The 18,377-nt window shown below is 48.6% G+C and overlaps 1 protein-coding gene across 1 annotated transcript in view; it reads left to right on the top strand.

Annotated features, from left to right (window-relative positions):
- Positions 1–6,884: 6,884 nt before the first annotated feature.
- The window catches only part of GGA2 (golgi associated, gamma adaptin ear containing, ARF binding protein 2), a 32,409-nt gene continuing 20,916 nt past the window's right edge, over positions 6,885–18,377 (top strand). The window contains exons 1-2 of the mRNA XM_075564612.1: positions 6,885–7,073; positions 17,908–17,992. Of these exons, the coding sequence (XP_075420727.1) occupies positions 6,974–7,073; positions 17,908–17,992 (185 nt within the window). The 5' untranslated portion in view covers positions 6,885–6,973. The remainder of the gene's footprint in view (positions 7,074–17,907; positions 17,993–18,377) is intronic.

Raw genomic sequence — 18,377 nt, 5'->3', positions numbered from 1 at the left:
ACTCCCCTGAAAATTAGTCTTGGAAACCCACAGGGGCAGTTCTACCCTGTCATACAGGGTTGCTGAGTCGGAATCGACTCAATGGTAGTGAGTTTTTTGAGTGGGAACTCGAGGATTCTATAGCATAGAAACCTCTTGTGGCTTGCTGGTGAGGACCAATTGCAGAGGGCCCAAATAGTTTGCACTTGGCTACTACTGAACAGGTTGGTAGTTCCAATCCACCATTGGTGCCACAAACATTTTGGAAAAGGGTAAAATCATGACTCTCATAGAGCTAAAAATGAACATGTGTTTAGGATTTTATTGAACTAGGAGCCCTGGCAGTGTAGTGGTTTCATGCTGGGCTGTTAACTGAAAGGTCTGAGCCATTGGAAACCACCAGGTGCTCTGAGGAAGAAAGGACTTTTTACTTTCATAAAGAGTTCCAGTCTTGGGCACTTACAGGGGACAGTTCTCTCCTGTTCTAGAGGTTCACTAGAGAGATGTTGAATTGATGGCAGTGAATGAGCAAAGAAATGAGGAGCCCTGGTGGTGTAATGGGTTACTTATGAGGCTGAAAGCACAGGTCAGCTGTTGGAATCTTCCTCTCTGCTGGAGAAAAGAGGCTTTCTACTCTCATCACCAATTAGGGCCTTATAACCCTACTCCGTGGGCTCGAACAACAGAATTATATGGGGATGGATGTATGGGATTGTGTAAGATATGGCAAAAAACAAAACAAAAACCAATTATAGAAAAAAAAAAAAGGTTCCTGGGTGGGGGGGTCTGGTGGGGGAGGGGGGTAAAGGGGAGTGAATATCAAGGAGTTCAAGAAGATAAAAATGTTTTGAAACTGATTGTGGTAGTAATTATACAACACTGCTTGATGTGATTGAACTATGGAATCTTACATCTGTAAGCGCTCCCAATAAAATGATTAACGGAAAAAAAGAATTATAATTTTGGAACCGCACAATGGTAGTTCTATTTAGTTCTATAGGTGAGTTTTTGGTTTACAGTGGAGAAACTGGTAAAGTGTTTAAAGCCGGTTCAAAGAACCAGAAATGCATATGCAAATAGAAGCAAAACCTCCCTCCCCGCCAGGATAGACCTATAGACACCTATAGACAAGAATAACTTTCCATTGTTCTCAGTTACTTACAGTTTACAGAACAAGAGCCAGATAATGATCTTCATTGGCATTCCAATGAGGTATAGCTTTCTCAGGGTAATGACTGGAACAGGTGTAGTGGAGGATCTGGTACAAGGTGAGTCATTTGCCTCGACTGCAGTTTTGGTGTTCCCATCTAGAGGGCGTTATGAGCAGCAAGGTCTCAGATGGGAAAGGGTGTGACCACATTCGTTTTGGAGCTGAAAAGACATAGTAAAGGTACTTTTGTTATTCTTACAATTACTTAGATTATGTCTTTTTTTTAACAATTTATTGGGGCTCATACAATTCTTATCACAGTTCATACATATACATACATCAATTGTATGAAGCACATCTGTACAGTCTTTGCCCTAATCATTTTTTCTCCTCTTTTCTTTTTTTACATTTTATTAGGGACTCATACAACTCTTATCACCATCCACACATATACATACATCAATTGTATAAAGAACATCCATATGTTCCCTGCCCCAATCATTCTCAAGGCATTTGCTCTCCACTTAAGCCCCTTGCATCAGGTCCTCTTTTTTTTTCCCCCTCCCTCCCCTTTCCCCCCTCCCTCATGTGCCCTTGGTAATTTATACATCGTTATTTTGTCATATCTTGCCCTATCCGGAGTCTCCCTTCCCCCCTTCTCTGCTGTCCCTCTCCCAGGGAAGAGGTCACATGTGGATCCTTGTAATCAGTTCCCTCTTTCCAACCCACTCACCCTCCACTCTCCCAGCATCGTCCCTCACACCCTTGGTCCTGAAGGTATCATCCACCCTGGATTCCCTGTACCTCCAGCCCTCATATGTACCAGTGTACAGCCTCTGTCCTATCCAGCCCTGCAAGGTAGAATTCGGATCATGGTAGTTGGGGGGAGGAAGCATCCAGGATCTGGGGGAAAGCTGTGTTCTTCATCGGTACTACCTCGCACCCTAATTAACCCATCTCCTCTCCTAAACGCCTCTATGAGGGGATCTCCATTGGCCGACACTTAGGCCTTGGGTCTCCACTCTGCACTTCCCCCTTCATTTAATATGGTATATATATTTATATATACACATATACACATACATACACACACTTATATCTTTTTTTTGCATGATGCCTTATACCTGGTCCCTTGGCACCTCGTGATCGCACTGGCCGGTGTGCTTCTTCCATGTGGGCTTTTTTGCTTCTGAGCTAGATGGCCGCTTGTTCACCTTCAAGCCTTTAAGACCCCAGACACTATCTCTTTTGATAGCCGGGCACCATCAGCTTTCTTCACCACATTTGCTTATGCACCCATTTGTCTTCAGCGATCCTATCATGGAGGTGTGCAGTCAATGATATGATTTTTTGTTCTTTTATGCCTGGTAACTGATCCCTTTGGGACCCCTCGATCACACAGGCTGGTGTGTTCTTCCATGTGGACTTTGTTGCTTCTGAGCTAGATGGCCGCTTGTTTATCTTCAAGCCTTTAAGACCCCAGTCACTATCTCTTTTGATAGCCGGGCACCATCAGCTTTCTTCACCACATTTACTTGTTCACCCACTTTGGCTCCAGCCGTTGTGTCGGGAGAGTGAGCATCATAGAGTTCCAATTTAATAAAAGAAGGTATTCATGCATTGAGGGAGTGTTTGAGTAGAGGCCCAAGGTCCTTCCGCCACCTTAATACTTGACCTATAAATATAGACACATAGATCTATTTCCCCATCCTCCTATATATATTTGCATGTACATGTATTTATCTAGACCTCCAAGAATGCCCTTTGACTCCTAGCTCTTTCCTCCATCTCCCTTGACTTTCCTCCTGCCCTACTACCATGCTTCGTCGCCACCTGGGCTAGAGTATACCTCTTCTCTAAGCAACCTTACCCTTGATCGTTTCCCACCAGGCCTGCCACTCCCCCTTCTCTACCATTTGGGGTCCCATGTTTTTCCCTTATCCCTGGGTTTGTTAACACCACTTCCTTACCCCCCCCACCCCAAGTCGCCCCGGAACTGTCGGTCCCGTTGTTTTTCCTCCAGATAGTTCATCCAGCCTGTCCTATTCAGACAGACCTGTGGAGACACTAACATGCACGAAAACAAGACAGAGGAAAACAAAACAACAGTATACAACCAGGCAACAAAACAACAAAAACAAACCACTGACAAAGAACAGAACAAAACAGTTCACAAGAGAAAAGCTTGTAGTTAGTTCAGGGATCGTTTGCTGGCCCTTAGGAGCGTTTTCCAGTCGTCTTTTGGGGCACCACGCCCTGGCCCCAAAGTCCACTTTCAGCATTCCCTGGGGACCTTGCCACTCCATTCCCTTGCTGTTCTGCTGCACCCCGACAGTGATTTGCCTCGGTGTGGTGGGATCAGGTCATGCAATTCCCACACTGTGTCTCCGGTGCTGTCCCCTGTATCGACCTTAGTCACTGAGGGGCATCATGTCTCATAGTGGGGCCAGCCATGTTGTTCTCTCTGTGGACTGGCTGCTCTACTCAGGAACATCATCATCACGGCCTGGTGGGCCAGGCTGTTCTCCACTCTCTCCTCTTGCCCCTTCATCTTCTCCTGTGTGCTTTGATCAGATATGTTCATCTCCCGGAGCTGCCAAGTCAATGTCGTCCTTTGGAACTAGATTATGTCTTTATTGGGCGTTGATATGGATCCTACAGTCCCATAACCCTTTGCTACGGGAAGAAGACTGCCATCTGTGAGTGACGTCGGCCTGCCGACCTTTCAATTAGCAGTCGATTACTTTAACCACCGAGCCACTAGGGTGCTCATATTCATCTCTTGTTGCTTTCTCTGTTCATTTGTCCAGGGGTGTGCCAGGCCCTAGCCGGGGCCTACATTCTAGGTGATACAGAAGTATGCAAAGTTCCTGTTTATACACCTGTGGTATAGGACAGGTAACTGGCTATAGGGAAGAATTTGTGCTTCAGTGGAAAACTGCATTGTCTAGGCCAGGGGTGAAGACTGCAGTTCTCAAGCTTATCCAGCACTTTCGGTACATGCATGTGACTCTGAAGTAAAATTGAAAATGAAACTATCATAGTTTCATGGATAATTTTTTAAAGGACATTATTCAGATAATGGATTTCATTTGTTTGAAAAATATGTTTATTGCTCTCGAATGATTTTTAAATGGTTGTGAGGTGCAGGATTGGCTCTTAGGTCTCAAAAATTTGATTACCCCTGATCTAGAGAGAACAGCTTCTAGCTTCAGCCTTTGGTTGCCCTTGAGGTATTTTGTAACCTTTTAAATTCTAGAAACCTGACTTACAAAAACTTTCCAAACTCACTGCCATCTAGTTGATGCTGATTTATAACAACCCTATAGAACTAGGTAGAACTGCCCCTGTGAGTTTCTGAGCCTGTAACTATTTCAGGGAGTAGAAAGCCTATCTTTCTCCAGAGGAGCGGCTGGTGGTTTTGAACTGTGGACCTTGAGGATTGAAGCTCAACACATAACCACTGTCACTTGATAGCCAAGGGAAATCATTCTTGTAGACAGACATGCAAAGTAAGTGAGCTGGAGGGACAACCCTACCTATAGGTGAAGAAGTGCATTTGCACATCCATTTCCATTTTCTTTTACTTCATTTAGAGCAGCGGTTCTCAACCTGTGGGTTGCAACCCCTGTGGGGGGGGGTCAAATAACCCTTTCACAGGGGTTGCCGGATTCATGAATAGTAGCAAAATGACAGTTATGAAGTAGCAACGAAAATGATTTTGTGGCTGGGGGTCACCACCATATGAGGACTGCATTAAAGGGTCGTGGCATTAGGAACCCTGCTGGCCTCGTGGTTAAAACACTAAGCTACTCAAGACAGGTGGCTTCTGTAAGAGTTACAACCTAAGGGCAGGTCTCCCGGATCCTTAGGGTCACTAGGAGTTGAACTCTACATCCAGCAGCGTGTTTAGGTTTATTCCACTTACATTTTTAATGGACTTTTCCTTTGAGCCAATGATAACATTTGCTTGTTTCCCTCATTTCATTCCAAATTTAAAGACACAGTACATTATACCATTCATTTCAGGTATATGGGCATCATCAGTGATTTTTTTCCCTCTTAAAAAAAACCCTTTAACAAAATAAGTAAACAAAATCCCGAATACCTTGATGTGTTAAGGGGAAAATAAAGAATGGATGGAAGAAGGGGAGGTGTCATTTAAGAAAGGGGGACTAGGTGGAGTCTCTCCTGACCGGTGTTGCCAGACTTCATGTTGTTAGGCGCCATCATTAGTCTTAATAGCAACCCTGATGTGCCACAGAACAAAACTGCTTGATTCTGCGTCATCCGCACAATGTTTGCCATGTGGGAGCGCACTGTTGCAACCACTGTGTCAATTCGTCTCAGCATTTCTCAAACTGAAAGAACCAAGGGAAAAAAAATTCAAGCCTTGAGTTGCAGGTCTAAAGAATTCTTTGGGCAAAATACTGAACAATGCACAGGAAGCCATGAAAAGAAGGTGGAAAGAACACACAGCATTGCCAGACTTAGCAAATTGCAAGTCCAGGATGCTCAGTTAAATTTCAGATTAAAAAATAATCATTTTAGCATGACATAACCATGGGGTTTTTGAAACGCTATGGGAGAAAGTAAAACTGTCCCTCGGGGATCCAAGGCGGTACGTTGTTGGAGATAGCACACAGCCTGCAGAGGAAGTAACGGCTGTAAAACCGAAATTAAGCCAGGAAACAGGTGCTGTATGTAGAAACCACACATTGCAGAAACAATGCTTTGAGGGGACTGTAACACTAACTGGAGCAGGACAAACAATGTGATATTGTAAAATAACTTGTGAAACTTACAAATAAAGTCAACACCTCAACTGTCTTTCCCATCACAAACTTCCTCCTCCTAAAATACCTGGTTCAACTGGTGTAAGAAGCATGGAACCTTGTGACTAAAATGGTGGTCCCAGCACGAACTTGGGACTTGAGCTAAGAATAAAGGAGCCCGACTGGCATCATAGGTAATGAGCTAGGTATCTAACGAACCACAAGGTCTGCAGTTCGAAACCATCAGCTGAGGAAGCTAAAGCTTCTACTTCTGTACTGGGAAACCCACAGTAGTTCTCCGACCTATTGGGTTGCTGGGAGTCATGGCAGTGGGTTGTTTTGTGTGTGTGTGTGTACGCTCAATTAATTATTATGCTAAATACCCCAGGTGCCCTTGTTACAGACTCTTTAAAATTTCTGGACTCCAACTTGCCTCACGCTACACAAGCACCCACTGAAAAAGGGGGCCTGGAAAGAGCTCATAAAAACCAGAAAACTTTGTCCCCAAGAACACATGAGTTCTTGACACAACCTTACAGAAACCATTTACTCTGTGAGCACGTGGAGGCGCTGCCGCCTTCCGCATCTTTAGATCTGTCCTGCGGCATCTTCTTTCGATAAACGCCTGGAAGCGACTTTTGACTCGGTCGTCTTTTTGTGCTCGCCCGTCTCCCCGGGAGCCTCTTCCCACCGCTTTCCTTTCGCGGGTTCCAGGCACCATCTTTGGGGTCGCGGCTTAGCACTGTCACCACCGCCACGGGGACGCCTTTTCGTAGGTCCGGCACACCCCCTAAAAAGATTAGCCGCTGCTCCCCTGAAGTTCAAGTCGAGCGAGGCGCGCGGGGCTCCGTCGGCCGGCGCGTGCCCGGCCGGAGGCGGCGCGGGCGGGGAGCACGTTGCGCTCCCCGGGGAGGCGCGGCGCACGCGCCCCGGCCGGGCCTGTGCGCATGCGCGCGCGTCACGTGCCGCTCACGCCGCCGCGTCGGCAGCCCGGAGCGCGCCACCCCGCGGCGGCGGCGGCGAGCAGGGGTCTGCGCGGCGGCGGCCACCACAGACGGACGGCAGCGGGATGGCGGCGACCGCGGTGGCGGCGGGGGCCGGGCCGGCCGAGGGCACCGAGTTGGCCCAGGAGGCCCCGGGGTCGGTGGCGGCACTGGAACTGTGGCTGAGTGAGTAGCCGGGGGTCTCGGTGGGCGCCGCCCGCCTGCCCGCGCCCCTGGGCCCGTCTGCTGAGACGGACAGCCGCGGGGCGGGCGTCCGGGGCGGGTCCGGCGCGTGTGAGAGGGTCGTCCACGGCCCCCGCAGGCGCGGGCCTGGGATCGCTGCTTCCCTCTCCCACACGAGCAGCAAGCCATCCGTAGTGGCTCCTGTTCTCTGAGTTTTTCTTTTTTTTTGGCCAGGCCCTGGGCTGAAAACATTTCCAAACCCAAACTCGCTGCCATCCAGTCGATTCGGACTCCTGGCGACCCCATGGGACTGGACATAAAGCTGCCCCTGTGGGTCTCCGAGGCGGACACTCAAGAGTAGAAAATCTCTTCCCTGAAACCGTTTCAACCCCTGCTGACCTCCGTTGGGACCCCAGCAGATCGCTTCTATTTTTGTCCCAGCTCTAGAGATCAGCTCAAGCCCTCTCTTGCAGTCTGTTTTGAGCTGAGAAAAGTTCTCGATCCAGCTGTTGCCTTCAATACGTCAAAACCACCTCTGAATGCCTTTGGTCATGTTCATACTGCTCGTGTTTTGCGCATGTCCGGTCTCCTTTGTAAGCTTCAGAACAATCCTCCCTCTAAGGGCCGTTACTGTTTTTAAGGCTTTTTGTTTTTATGGTGCGGCATTGAACTTCAGAGTGGCTAAAGCAATGTGATCTGGTGGGTGCTAGAGCCTGGGCACCTTGCTTTCAAAGATGTGTGTGTGTGTGTATGTATGTACATACACACACACACATACCTTTTAAGGAACTAGTAGCTGGGGGAGGTGTATTCAATGTGTGGTGTGACAGGAGTTGATTTGCTCGTGTGTGTATGTATCTATGTATGTGTGTCACAACAGATGTAACATTTGCATCGACAAAAGGAAGCAGTAGCGTTTCAGGCCCAGAACACTGTGCAAAAAGCTGGGGGCACAAGAGTACAGAACATTCTAGCAGCCACAAGTAGGTACTTATTGTGGGAATGCAAAGTCTAAGGAGCAAAGAATGTGGAAATAAGGCTGCACGGCTAATGGGAGCAAGATCATGAAGGCCTTGTAAGCTGCAGAAACCCCCAAACCAAACACTGTCATTGCGTCGATTCTGACTCATAGCCACCCTACAGGATCCCTGTGAGTTTCTGAGATTGGAAGTCTTTACTGGAGTAGAAAGCCTCATCTTTTCTCCCACAGAGCGAGTGACTGGTGGTTTCAAACTGCTGACCTTGTTGTTAGCAGACCACCATATAGCCACTAAGCCACCAGGGTTCCTTGGCCCATAGAACCGAGTTTGTGTTTTATCCTGTCATAGTAGACATTCGAGATGTTTTCCTACGAAAGAATCCAACAAAGCAAACCTCCTGGAAGCAGCACCATGGGGTCCCAAGTGGGAGCTGGATTGGTTAGTGTATTAGTCTGGGTATTTTAGAGAAACAAATCTACAGAAACTCACACGTATGAGAGTTTTATATAAAGGATAAGTACACATCAAGAAAACATCCCAACCCAGTGCTGCCCAAGCCCATAAGTCCAACATTAACCCATTAGCCCATATGTCCAACACCAATCCACAGTCTTCCTCCTTCTCACAAAACACACACTATGATGCTGACTACAGTAGGAAAACCGAATCAGTGAGCGTGTAAGCATCTCAGTGCTGGTGGCAGGGGTCTCTACATAGCTGCTCTAGCACCCAGGACTGCATTGGGGAAGGTCCATGTGGCTTCTCCTTGGGGAGGTCTTGCAGGAAGTCAGCCTTGCAAGCTGAAGCAGGGAACTGCTAAGGCAGCTGTACCCTGGTGCGACCATCACAAAGCAAGAGACCCAAGAACTAAAGGTGAGGCTCACCGAGCGATTTATCCCTCCGCACTTCAATTAACCTCACATGTGTTTATCAGCCAGGTTGGCACAATAAACGAACTCAGGTAGAGTGAGACTCCGGACAAGGAGTTTAGGGAAAAAAACGTTTTGGTTGATATTTCAGGACTGAAGTGGGACACAAGCAGTGGGGGTGGAGAATAGGCAAGGTCCACCAGAAATAATTGTCAGGCAGGATCAACAGCCTTGATGCTTTGGGATGGAGGCAAGAGAGCGGAATCTAGGATATACTTTAGGTTTCAAATTCATCGTCTATGTTGGGTTCAGTTGCAGGACCTGGTTTAGCAAGGAAGAGCTGATTGAGTTGTAGAGTTTGAGGTCACCTTGAGCTCTCGTGGCGTAGTAGTTATGTGTCGGGCTACTAATCAGCAGTTCAAAACCACTAGCTGCCAAGCAGGAGAAAGGGCTTTCTACTCCCATAAACAGTCTCAGAAACTCACAGGGGCAACTGAAGGGTAGCTACAGGTCAGCATCAACTCCATGACAGTGAGCTGAAGCTAAATAACAAGCAGGCTCAAAATAAATATTGAATATCACGGGTAGCAGGGAAACTAGATTCACAGAAACAGACCAACCAGAACAGAAATGAGAATGTTCACACATTGTGTAGAAATTCTTGAATGGGAACCCAAACAACTGTCAGGCTTCACCAAAACCACAATAAAAACATTATTTAGCTCCCAAGAGGATGAGAACTCCAGACCGAGTTAGGAGTTCACTGTGCGTTGGTGGAAGGTTTTTCTAGGGAGGGTGTGCATGGTAATATTAAGGAAAGCTGAGATTTGGAGATGGAGCATGGGAACCCCATGAGGGAGGTCATGAGAACTGTAAGTTTAGAATTGAATTGCAAAAAAAGGCGAGTACCTGGGCTGAGTAAGGTAACAACTGGCAGCTGACTCCATGGGAGGGAGGAGATCAGAGAGTGTGGGCCCAAAGCTACTTAAATCCTGCCACCCTTTCAGGAGGGCGGGGACCCGCATTTCTATGTCACATTTTCAAAAGTTGACAAGGACTTTTAACGTAAAATTGGGCTGGTGCATGTCAGACAGTTCATTTGTTGGGAGGTTGTGGTCGCTGGCCACCAGCTGCTATTTTCATGGTGCTTGAATATGGAGGAAAGGAGGAGCAGGTGACCAGAGGGCTTGGTAGTCAAGGAGATTTTGAAGGGAAGGGATGATGAAGGGCAGCAGCAGCTGGTGAAGGGCGCAAAGGTACCACAGGGGTGGTTAGAGTCGGAGCAGAAAGGGGAGGGCTGGGATCACAAAGAGGAAGGACACTGTTCGCTGACTGCCAGGGTCGGAGATAAGGAGGATTGTGCTATGGAGTTTGTCAGTGTCTCCTCCCCCACTTCCAGGCTGCCACCGCGGAGGCTGCCTGCTGAGTGTTAGGGCTTAGGTGGCATTAGGGGGTTGAGCAAGGTGGGGAAATTTGGGGGTGACTGGCAAGAGAAATAAGGGATCCCACCTGGGCATTTTAAGGACAGTTTCTGAACCTCCACACTCTGGACCTTGGGGCCTGATGGTTCCCTGGTGTGGGAGGTGTTTTGTAGGCTGTTTGGCAGCAGCCTATAGAATTTAGTGGTCTCTCCCTACTCAGTGTGGAGGTGGAGGGTCAACGAAAAGAGACGGATAGACAATGACGGCCACAGTGGGGTTAGACATGGTAGTGGTGGTGGTGAGGATGACTCAGGACTGGGCTGTAGTTTGGTCTGTTGTAAGAGGGGTCACTAGGAATCACTACCTCCTCAAGTGTCCCCCAACAGCAGCAGCCTATTCGATACCAAGAGCATGCTCCTCTTGCCAGCCAGGACTTTGCCAACTGTCTGCGGGGACGGGGAGGAGGGGCACAGTGACCTCCCCACACTTGAGATCGGTCACAGTAGAAGGGTGATGACGTATTGATGGGGCATCAGGAATGTGTGTTGACAGTCTTTCCGGTTGTGTGCTTTCTCTCCCTCCTGGTTAGGAACGGAGAAGGGGACAGGGCTTTAAACCAGCTTTGCTGGTAGTGTGAGGGCTTGGGGGATGGAGGCAGGTGTGCTGGCAGGACAGGAGGGGAGAGGAGCTGATGGAGTTGTGGAGGACAGCAGTGGGGGTGAAGCAAGGTGGCACCCAGCTTCTAGGTGAGTGGAGAAAAGTAAATCCCATCCCAGTGTGGGCTGAGGAAGGTCGGAGCCCAGGTCACTCGCAGATCATGCCTCAACACGCAACACGGCAGTGCCTTTAAAACGGCTTGTCAAGGATCCAAGAGCTAATGCTTGTGAAGAACTTAGACTAGTGCTCTGTGTGGATCGAGCCCCGGTGACTTAGTGTTGTCATTATTAGTTGCAAGTGACGGCAAATGACTATTCGTTTCATGAGAGGTCCAGGCTTAGGGATAGATAGGCCAGCTCACCCAGAAGTTCCACCATGTCCCCAAGATGCCCTCTCCTCTTCAGTAGTCTCTGTTTTGTTCTGCTCGCTACTACAATCTCCCCCCACCCCCATTCCAACCAGACTCATCGTCTGAGGGGGGAGTCAGAAGCCAAAAGACTGTCCCTGTGGGTGCCCAGGACTGTACTCCTCAGAAGTAGAAAGTCTAGTCTTTCTCCTAAAAGACTGGCTGGTGGTTTTGAATTGCTGACCTTGTGGTTATAGCCCAGTGCATAACCACTGTGCCCTCAGGGTCCCCTAGTTTTTCACATTCGTTTCAGCAAATGGAATGGCTTTCCTGGCTCTCGGTCCAGCTTGGGTCCTGGGCCCCTCTCGAAATCGGGGTGGGTGGGAGGGTGCACTATGCAGAGTTCTAGGCTTGTAGGGAAGTGCCCCTTCCGAGACCTAAAGGACAAGGGACAGGGGGCGATCAGATCCAGCCAAACTTGAGACCGATTCTGGAGGAAGGGTGACGCCCCATCCACAACCGAAGCTATCAACAGAACCTCGTGCTTCACAGACATTCTGTTCTGCAGCCTCCCCCGCTTTTGATCATCGCTCCGCATGATCACATACATGGCTGCCTTGTTCTTGTGACGGGAAAGCCCCATTGTATCGTGTGCTATAGTTGGTGCAACCAGTTCCTTCTTTGTGTACTTTCTGGGTTGTTGCCAGTTTTGTGCTCTTAAAAGCAGCACTTGGGTTCCTCTTCATTTGTGGATTCTAGCTCGGATAGTGCTGGCAGCGAGGCGGGAGTGTAGTTAAAATCGAGCGCCCATCGAGGGTCATTCTTCATCTCCTCCTTCCTCCTCCCAGGCGCTCCTGCCTGCCTCCCTTCCTTCCACTCCCCCTTTTTGGTGTCCCTGGGAGAGAGGTCCTCTGAGAGGTCTTAGAGTGTCTGACTTACATGCTCATGTTATTATCACCCAGACTTAGGACAGTCAGTTTCTTGTTTGTACATGCAGTGGTAAAATAAGTTTAGGGGGAGGGAAAAGTGGAAAATGAGCTGATTCCAGGAATCCAAGTGGAAGACAAATTTTGAGAATGATGAGGGCAACGAATGTATAAGGGTGCTTTACTCAATTGATATATGTATGGATTATAAGAGTTGTATGAGCCCCAATAAAATGATTTATAAAAAAAGTTTAAATGTAATGTTTTCAACCCCCAGAGACAAAGATCAGACCTGTGAAGTCAGTTATATTAAAAGCCTTGATAACGTACAGGGGGAGCCATCTGAGTGTAACCCTGTCTGGGATTACCTGTAGTGAACGCTTCTGGAGGGCGGAGCACAAACCCTCCTCTACTGCCTCAGAGTCCAGTGTGGGACATCAGATGGCTGGTGGGCATTCAGGGCATGCCGAACCATGGCTGGACTGCAGGAGGCAGTGGGACTGCTCCCAAGGAGTCCCGTGTGAGTGCTGCGGAAGGAGTGCTTTCTCCAGTCCTCCCAGCTCCTTTCGCTAGCACACACTGCTCCCAGTATTAGTCCTGACCCTGTGGTTGTTGACAGCTGGTGGTAGATGGTTTGGCTGAAGGCTCAGCTGTTTCTTAGTAACTTTGACCCTGTCTTGCACTTGAAGTGAATCTGAAACCTTGCTTTTACTAAGCAAGCATGTGGAAGGGGTATTTTTTCCTCAGCTCCCCTTTGTCCTCTCCCAGTCCTTTCCAAACATAAACAGTCTTGGTGCCCTGACGAGGCCGAGGCAGTCATGAGAAGCAGAGAAAGAACCCTTTGAGTTTCCTCTGGCCCACAGCCACATCTTGGGACAGGTTGGCGTCAGACCTGGTCAGGCTTAGCTGTTAATCTTGTGTGGGTGGTTTTTGCTCTAGCTGCTCAAACCAAAAGCCAAACCCGTTGCTGTCCAGTTGATTGCAACTCAGAGGGACAGGGTCGAAGCCCAGTAGGGCTCCCAAAGCTGCCCTCTTTCTGGAAGATCCATCTTTGTCTGGAGAACAGTTGGTGGGTTCAAACCAGCGACCCTCCTGTGGGTAGTGGAGTGCTTAACCATTGTACCACCATGGCTCCTTTTCCCCAGGTCCCCCAAATAGCTTGGACAGGCTGTTCAGAGACGCAGCAATTTCAGATCTAGGGTAGCCACCGTGTGCTGGTGTCAGCAATACAAGGGGCGCTTCAGAACACACATGGAGACCTTCTGTTATCTTTCCACTCCATCATCTGCAAATGGTTTGAATGTCTTCATATTCCAGTCACCTGACCAAACATTCATGTCACATCATTCATCATTTGATAGATATCTGTGCCAGTGACTGTCTTAAGTGTTGGAGAATGTGAGGATGATGGAAACTTAATGAACAAGAAAGTCAGATGATTTCCCAGAAGGGGACCCTGTCTCTGCCAGGGAACTAAACACTTTTCTGTGCAGCAGCAACATTGGAGCCTGGTCCTGAGCTTGCGTTCTGCCATTTTCTAGCGCTGTGGTTGGGCAGCTTCCTCCTCCTCATAGTGCCCGGCCCAGGCGTGTGGCCCACAGTGAGTGCTTTAAAAGAAAGGGCGGCGACTGCTCCTCCTGGTTGGGACCATGGTTACACTTTGAATGAATCCTCATGGCTTAAGGTCGAGCGAATAAAAAGGAAACCACCTTGTGTTTTAGCGTTCATCCCGCTGCTTAGGTCTTCGTTTCCGGGGGCTGCTGTAACCAGATAACGTAGGCGCCTTTAAAGAAGAGCAGCTTGCTGTTTCGGAGGTCTGGAAGTCCAAAATGTGGGTGGGCCATGCCGGTCCCTTTGGAGGCTCTAAAGGAGAATCTGCTCTGTGCTTCTAGTTTCCATCGCTGCAGGTAGGTCTTGACTTGCCGCTTGAAGAGATGGCGTGTGGCCACGTCCGACCTGCAGCTACAGAATGGGAGAAGGGAGTCCACCTGCATATCTGCCCAAGAAGGATTCCTGTGAGGCAGAGGTCAGACATGCCTCCCCTCTCCAACTTCCTTTCTTCTCCTCTGACACTTGGGTTTGCAATTCCATTTCAGTGGCCACAAGGAATCCAGACAGTATTTATGAGTGTGGGCGGGGTTATTAGGGAAGCTAACAGGTTACAAAATGATAAGGATACAGTTCTTTGGTTCTCAGTGCCTCTTCTCAGCCTTGCTGGAAGGCGTGTCCCTCAGGTCCACAGCCTCTCAGCCAAGTGCTCCTTTGGCCCCTCCTCCCTGTTCAGGCAGATAAAAAGCTGCCTTAGTGTGGACAGATTCCCAAAGGACACCTCATTCCACAAGCCAGCCTCCTGCCGCAGGTGCTCAGTGTCCCTCCTCCCAGCCACTTTGCCTCCTGGTCTCCATGCTCCTCCTCCTCTGCTGCCGCTTCATGCAGGCATCCGAGGTGTGCTTCACTCCTGGTGCGTTCGTGTTGGTCATAGGATTCTCTGTTCTTGCTTCTGAGCTCGCTCGCTCTGTTTGCAGTGGGACGACAGAACTAATGTCACAGTTTTACCCGCCCACCATTTGGTGGAAATGACAAAGACTGCAGATGTGTGAGTCATACCCAGTACTTGCACTTACTGCTCAGGTCCTGGGTCACTTGATGGCATTTCCTTCCTTTCCTTTGAATAGTTCAAGGTCTGTTTGTTGGCCTTTACGAGTGTTTTCCGGTCGAGTCTGATGGGGTGCCCCATTCTGTCTCCAAAGTCTGTTTTTGGGATTCCCGGGGGTTTCATCACTCTGCTCCCCTTGCTGCTCTGTTGCATGCTCTCAGCGCCTCTCCCCAGTGTGATGGGGTCAGATTGGGCACAATTCCCGCACTGTAGCTCCAGTGCTGTCCCCCTCAGCACTACGGTGTAGTGAGAGACATTGTGTCTCGTGGGGCCGGTCCTATGCTCCTCTCTGTGCATCGCCATTCCTTTTTTAATAAGGGCACCATTATGATTGGATTATGACCTCGTGTGGACTGATAAGATTGATCTTTAAAGTCCCTATTAAGGCCACGTTCACAAATCCTCAGGGTTAGGACTTTGTCATGTCTTTTTGGGAAATAAAATTCAATCTTCACTCTATGGTTAAGGTTTGGAACACAGTTTAACCCCTAGATTTTTTGTGTTTTGTTTTTTTCTTTTGAAAAGCTGTTGTCTAACTACTATGCCTTCCAGTTGGCAACAGGGCTGGATTCCGCATGAGGAGTTTGGGCCCCTAGGACCATTCTCCACTGCAAACAGAGTGAGCGATCTCAGAAGTGGATATTTATTTGTACCTATGAATAAGGTGTTGGGCTAAGCACTGAAGGGACTAGGAGGGGACTTCCAAAAGTTCATGGAAAAATGGAATTAAAAGATGATGAGATTTTCCCACAAACTTTTGGAAGCCCTTTCGTATATGGCTTCTGCCTTTAAGAGTTTCAGTCCCTTTGAGTATAATTCTTTTTTTTTTTTTTTTGAGTATAATTCTTAAAGGCAATAATAACCTTAGCTAGCCTGTGGTTCCTGTTACTCGTGTGACCGCTTCACACACTAGCCCGCCCACTCAGACCTCATGACAATCCCTTGGGGCAGGTACTATCTTTGTCCTTACGTTATAGTAGAGGTATGCAGGTTCAGAGAACCTAAGAGCATGTAACTCATGAGAGGCGGAGCTGATCGTCAGAGATGCAGGTGAGATACGGGAGTTCTGAGGGAAAGATGAGAGGGCTTTCTTGTGGAGGTGGGCCATCTGTCTGAAGACCAAGAAAGTCTTGAGAAAGAGATCCCATTTGAATTGAGACTGAGGGGTTCTCGGTCATCTCGTGCTGCTGTAACGAATACCCCGAGTGGGCGGCTCTAACTAGCAAATATATGTGCTTGCAGTTTAGGAGGCTAGAAGTCCAAGTTCCGAACATTGGTTCTCTCGGAAGACTTGTTCTTTGCCAGCTCGGAGGGAAGGTCCTGATCTCTAGCTTGTTTCCTGGCTCCTTGGATATTACCATGTGGCTTAGCATCACCCCCCTCACCTCTGCTTTTCTTGCTCCCTTGTTTAATCTCCTGTATTTCAAAAGAGATTAAGTCCACGGATGCCCACACTACTCCTGCCTCATTACCGAAACGCAGACAACCCATTCCCAAATGGCATCCCAGACACAGGCAGAGAGGTTAGTATTTACAGCATGGGTTGGTGCGAGACAAAAGTCCATCCATAACAAAGGCACATGGAATTTTGAGAGTGGACCGGTGGGGAAGACCTTGGAGGGTTGGGAATGGTGGGAGGCATGCGGGGCATGCTGTGGGATTCCTTCAGTCCCATTTGCTGCACTGCTGTTTCCTGGAGAGTGGAGTCAGCTGTGACTCACAGATGGACTGGGGAAACATACGGCTCTCACATGACATAAATGTGATGGCAGTCAGGAAGTGAAGCTCTTAGTTGGCTTTGGAATCTGACAAGGGAGGGGACCAGCGGTACTGGAGCTGAAGCAGGAGGAGGCTTTGCTGGAGGAGGTGGGCCTTCAAGGATGGATAGGATCTTGAGAGGACATGAGTGGGCATTCAGACAAGAGGAAGAATCGTGTCAGAAACAAGACCCTGAGAATGAGCTGCTGCTAGGGGGTCTCTGGGTCAAGATTTGCAGGATCTTCCACTCTGAGAGGCCGGTGAGCCAGGGCAGGTGGCACATTGAGGAGTCTGGAAGATTCTATCAAACTATAGAACAAAGAGCAGCTGAGCAACTCCCTTTGGGAGGATGTGCCCAGGTTCCAGCTGGAGATGGAACTTGTTGCCCCTCGAAAATGAGGAATGGGCTTTCTTGCTGGGCACTGAACAGGCACGCTAGCCAGCAGCTTTGGAAGGAGAGGAGAAAGCTACTACATCTTATAGCCCTAAGAAGACACCTCTTGCCCCTTCTTCCAGCAACTTGGGGTGGGGGTACCGTCACTTCAAGGACAATAGCTTGTTAATTCAGTCAGTCTGCATATATTTTCTGAGGGCAGCCACTGTGCTCAACTTGTAAACAACACCAGCAAAGGGTCCCTGTCCCTTTCAGCTCTGCCCACTGGGCCTTATCCATTAAAGTTGTGATGTCACAGATCTTGGCAGTCAGGTTTCTAGAGGGGTATATCTTTCCAAGAGCCCTGGTAGTGCAGTGGTTAAGCACCCAGTCGGCTCTTTGAACCCACTCACCAATCTGAGAGAATGCCTGTTTCCATAAACATTGCAGCCTTGACAACCCTGTGGGCAGTTCTCTGGCCTGTAGGGGTCGCTGTGAGTTAGCATCAACCTGACGGCAGTGGGTTAGGCTTTCGGTGTCGCATTTTTCTTTCTTACAGCAAGAACAGATTGATTGTAATATTTTTGTTGAGGATATGCATAGCAGAACACCAGTTCAGCAGCTTCCACGTGTACGATTCAGTGTTGTTGACTGTGTCCTTCAAGTTGTGCAGTCATTCTGTTCTCACCTCCTTTTCTGAGTCGTTCCTGCCAGGCCCGAAACTCACTACCCCCACCCCCCGCCCCCCAGGTTCCCACCCGATCTTTGGGGATGCTGTTGTCAACCTGATCCCACATAGTTCAAGCCTGACATCTTGGGGTTTGTTTCTTTTTGTTTTATTTTCCTGACAGATAAAGCCACAGACCCAAGCATGTTGGAGCAGGACTGGTCGGCTATCCAGAATTTCTGTGAGCAGGTGAACACCGATCCCACTGGGTAAGGCGGCGTTTGCACATAGGCTTCCTGCTAAGTGTGTGCCTTGGTGTCTGGACTGTCACCGCAGTTAGGCACACCTCCTTGTTTGTTTCTCCCCCACAGTCTGTGGAGAAAATGACTTTATTATTCTAAAAACAGCAAGTTCATGGTATTAAAAAAATAAACAATATCAATTATTTTAAAACTATGAGGAGTGTCATAAAATTCGGGATACCTCTGCATGTTACCGACAGAAATCAGCTAGGTTATGGGAAAGAGAACACTGTTCTATGGTTTCACTCTAATCTCCTGGTGTAGCAACATCAGGGAGCGGGGATGGTGTTGGATTGCCCGTTTCTAAAGCATGCTGGCCAGAAAAGGGACTGAGGTAGGAGTATAAAGCCAG

Source organism: Tenrec ecaudatus, chromosome 12, assembly GCF_050624435.1.
Source record: "Tenrec ecaudatus isolate mTenEca1 chromosome 12, mTenEca1.hap1, whole genome shotgun sequence".
Taxonomy (NCBI): domain Eukaryota; kingdom Metazoa; phylum Chordata; class Mammalia; order Afrosoricida; family Tenrecidae; genus Tenrec; species Tenrec ecaudatus.
This window is presented reverse-complemented; position numbering and strand designations above follow the sequence as displayed.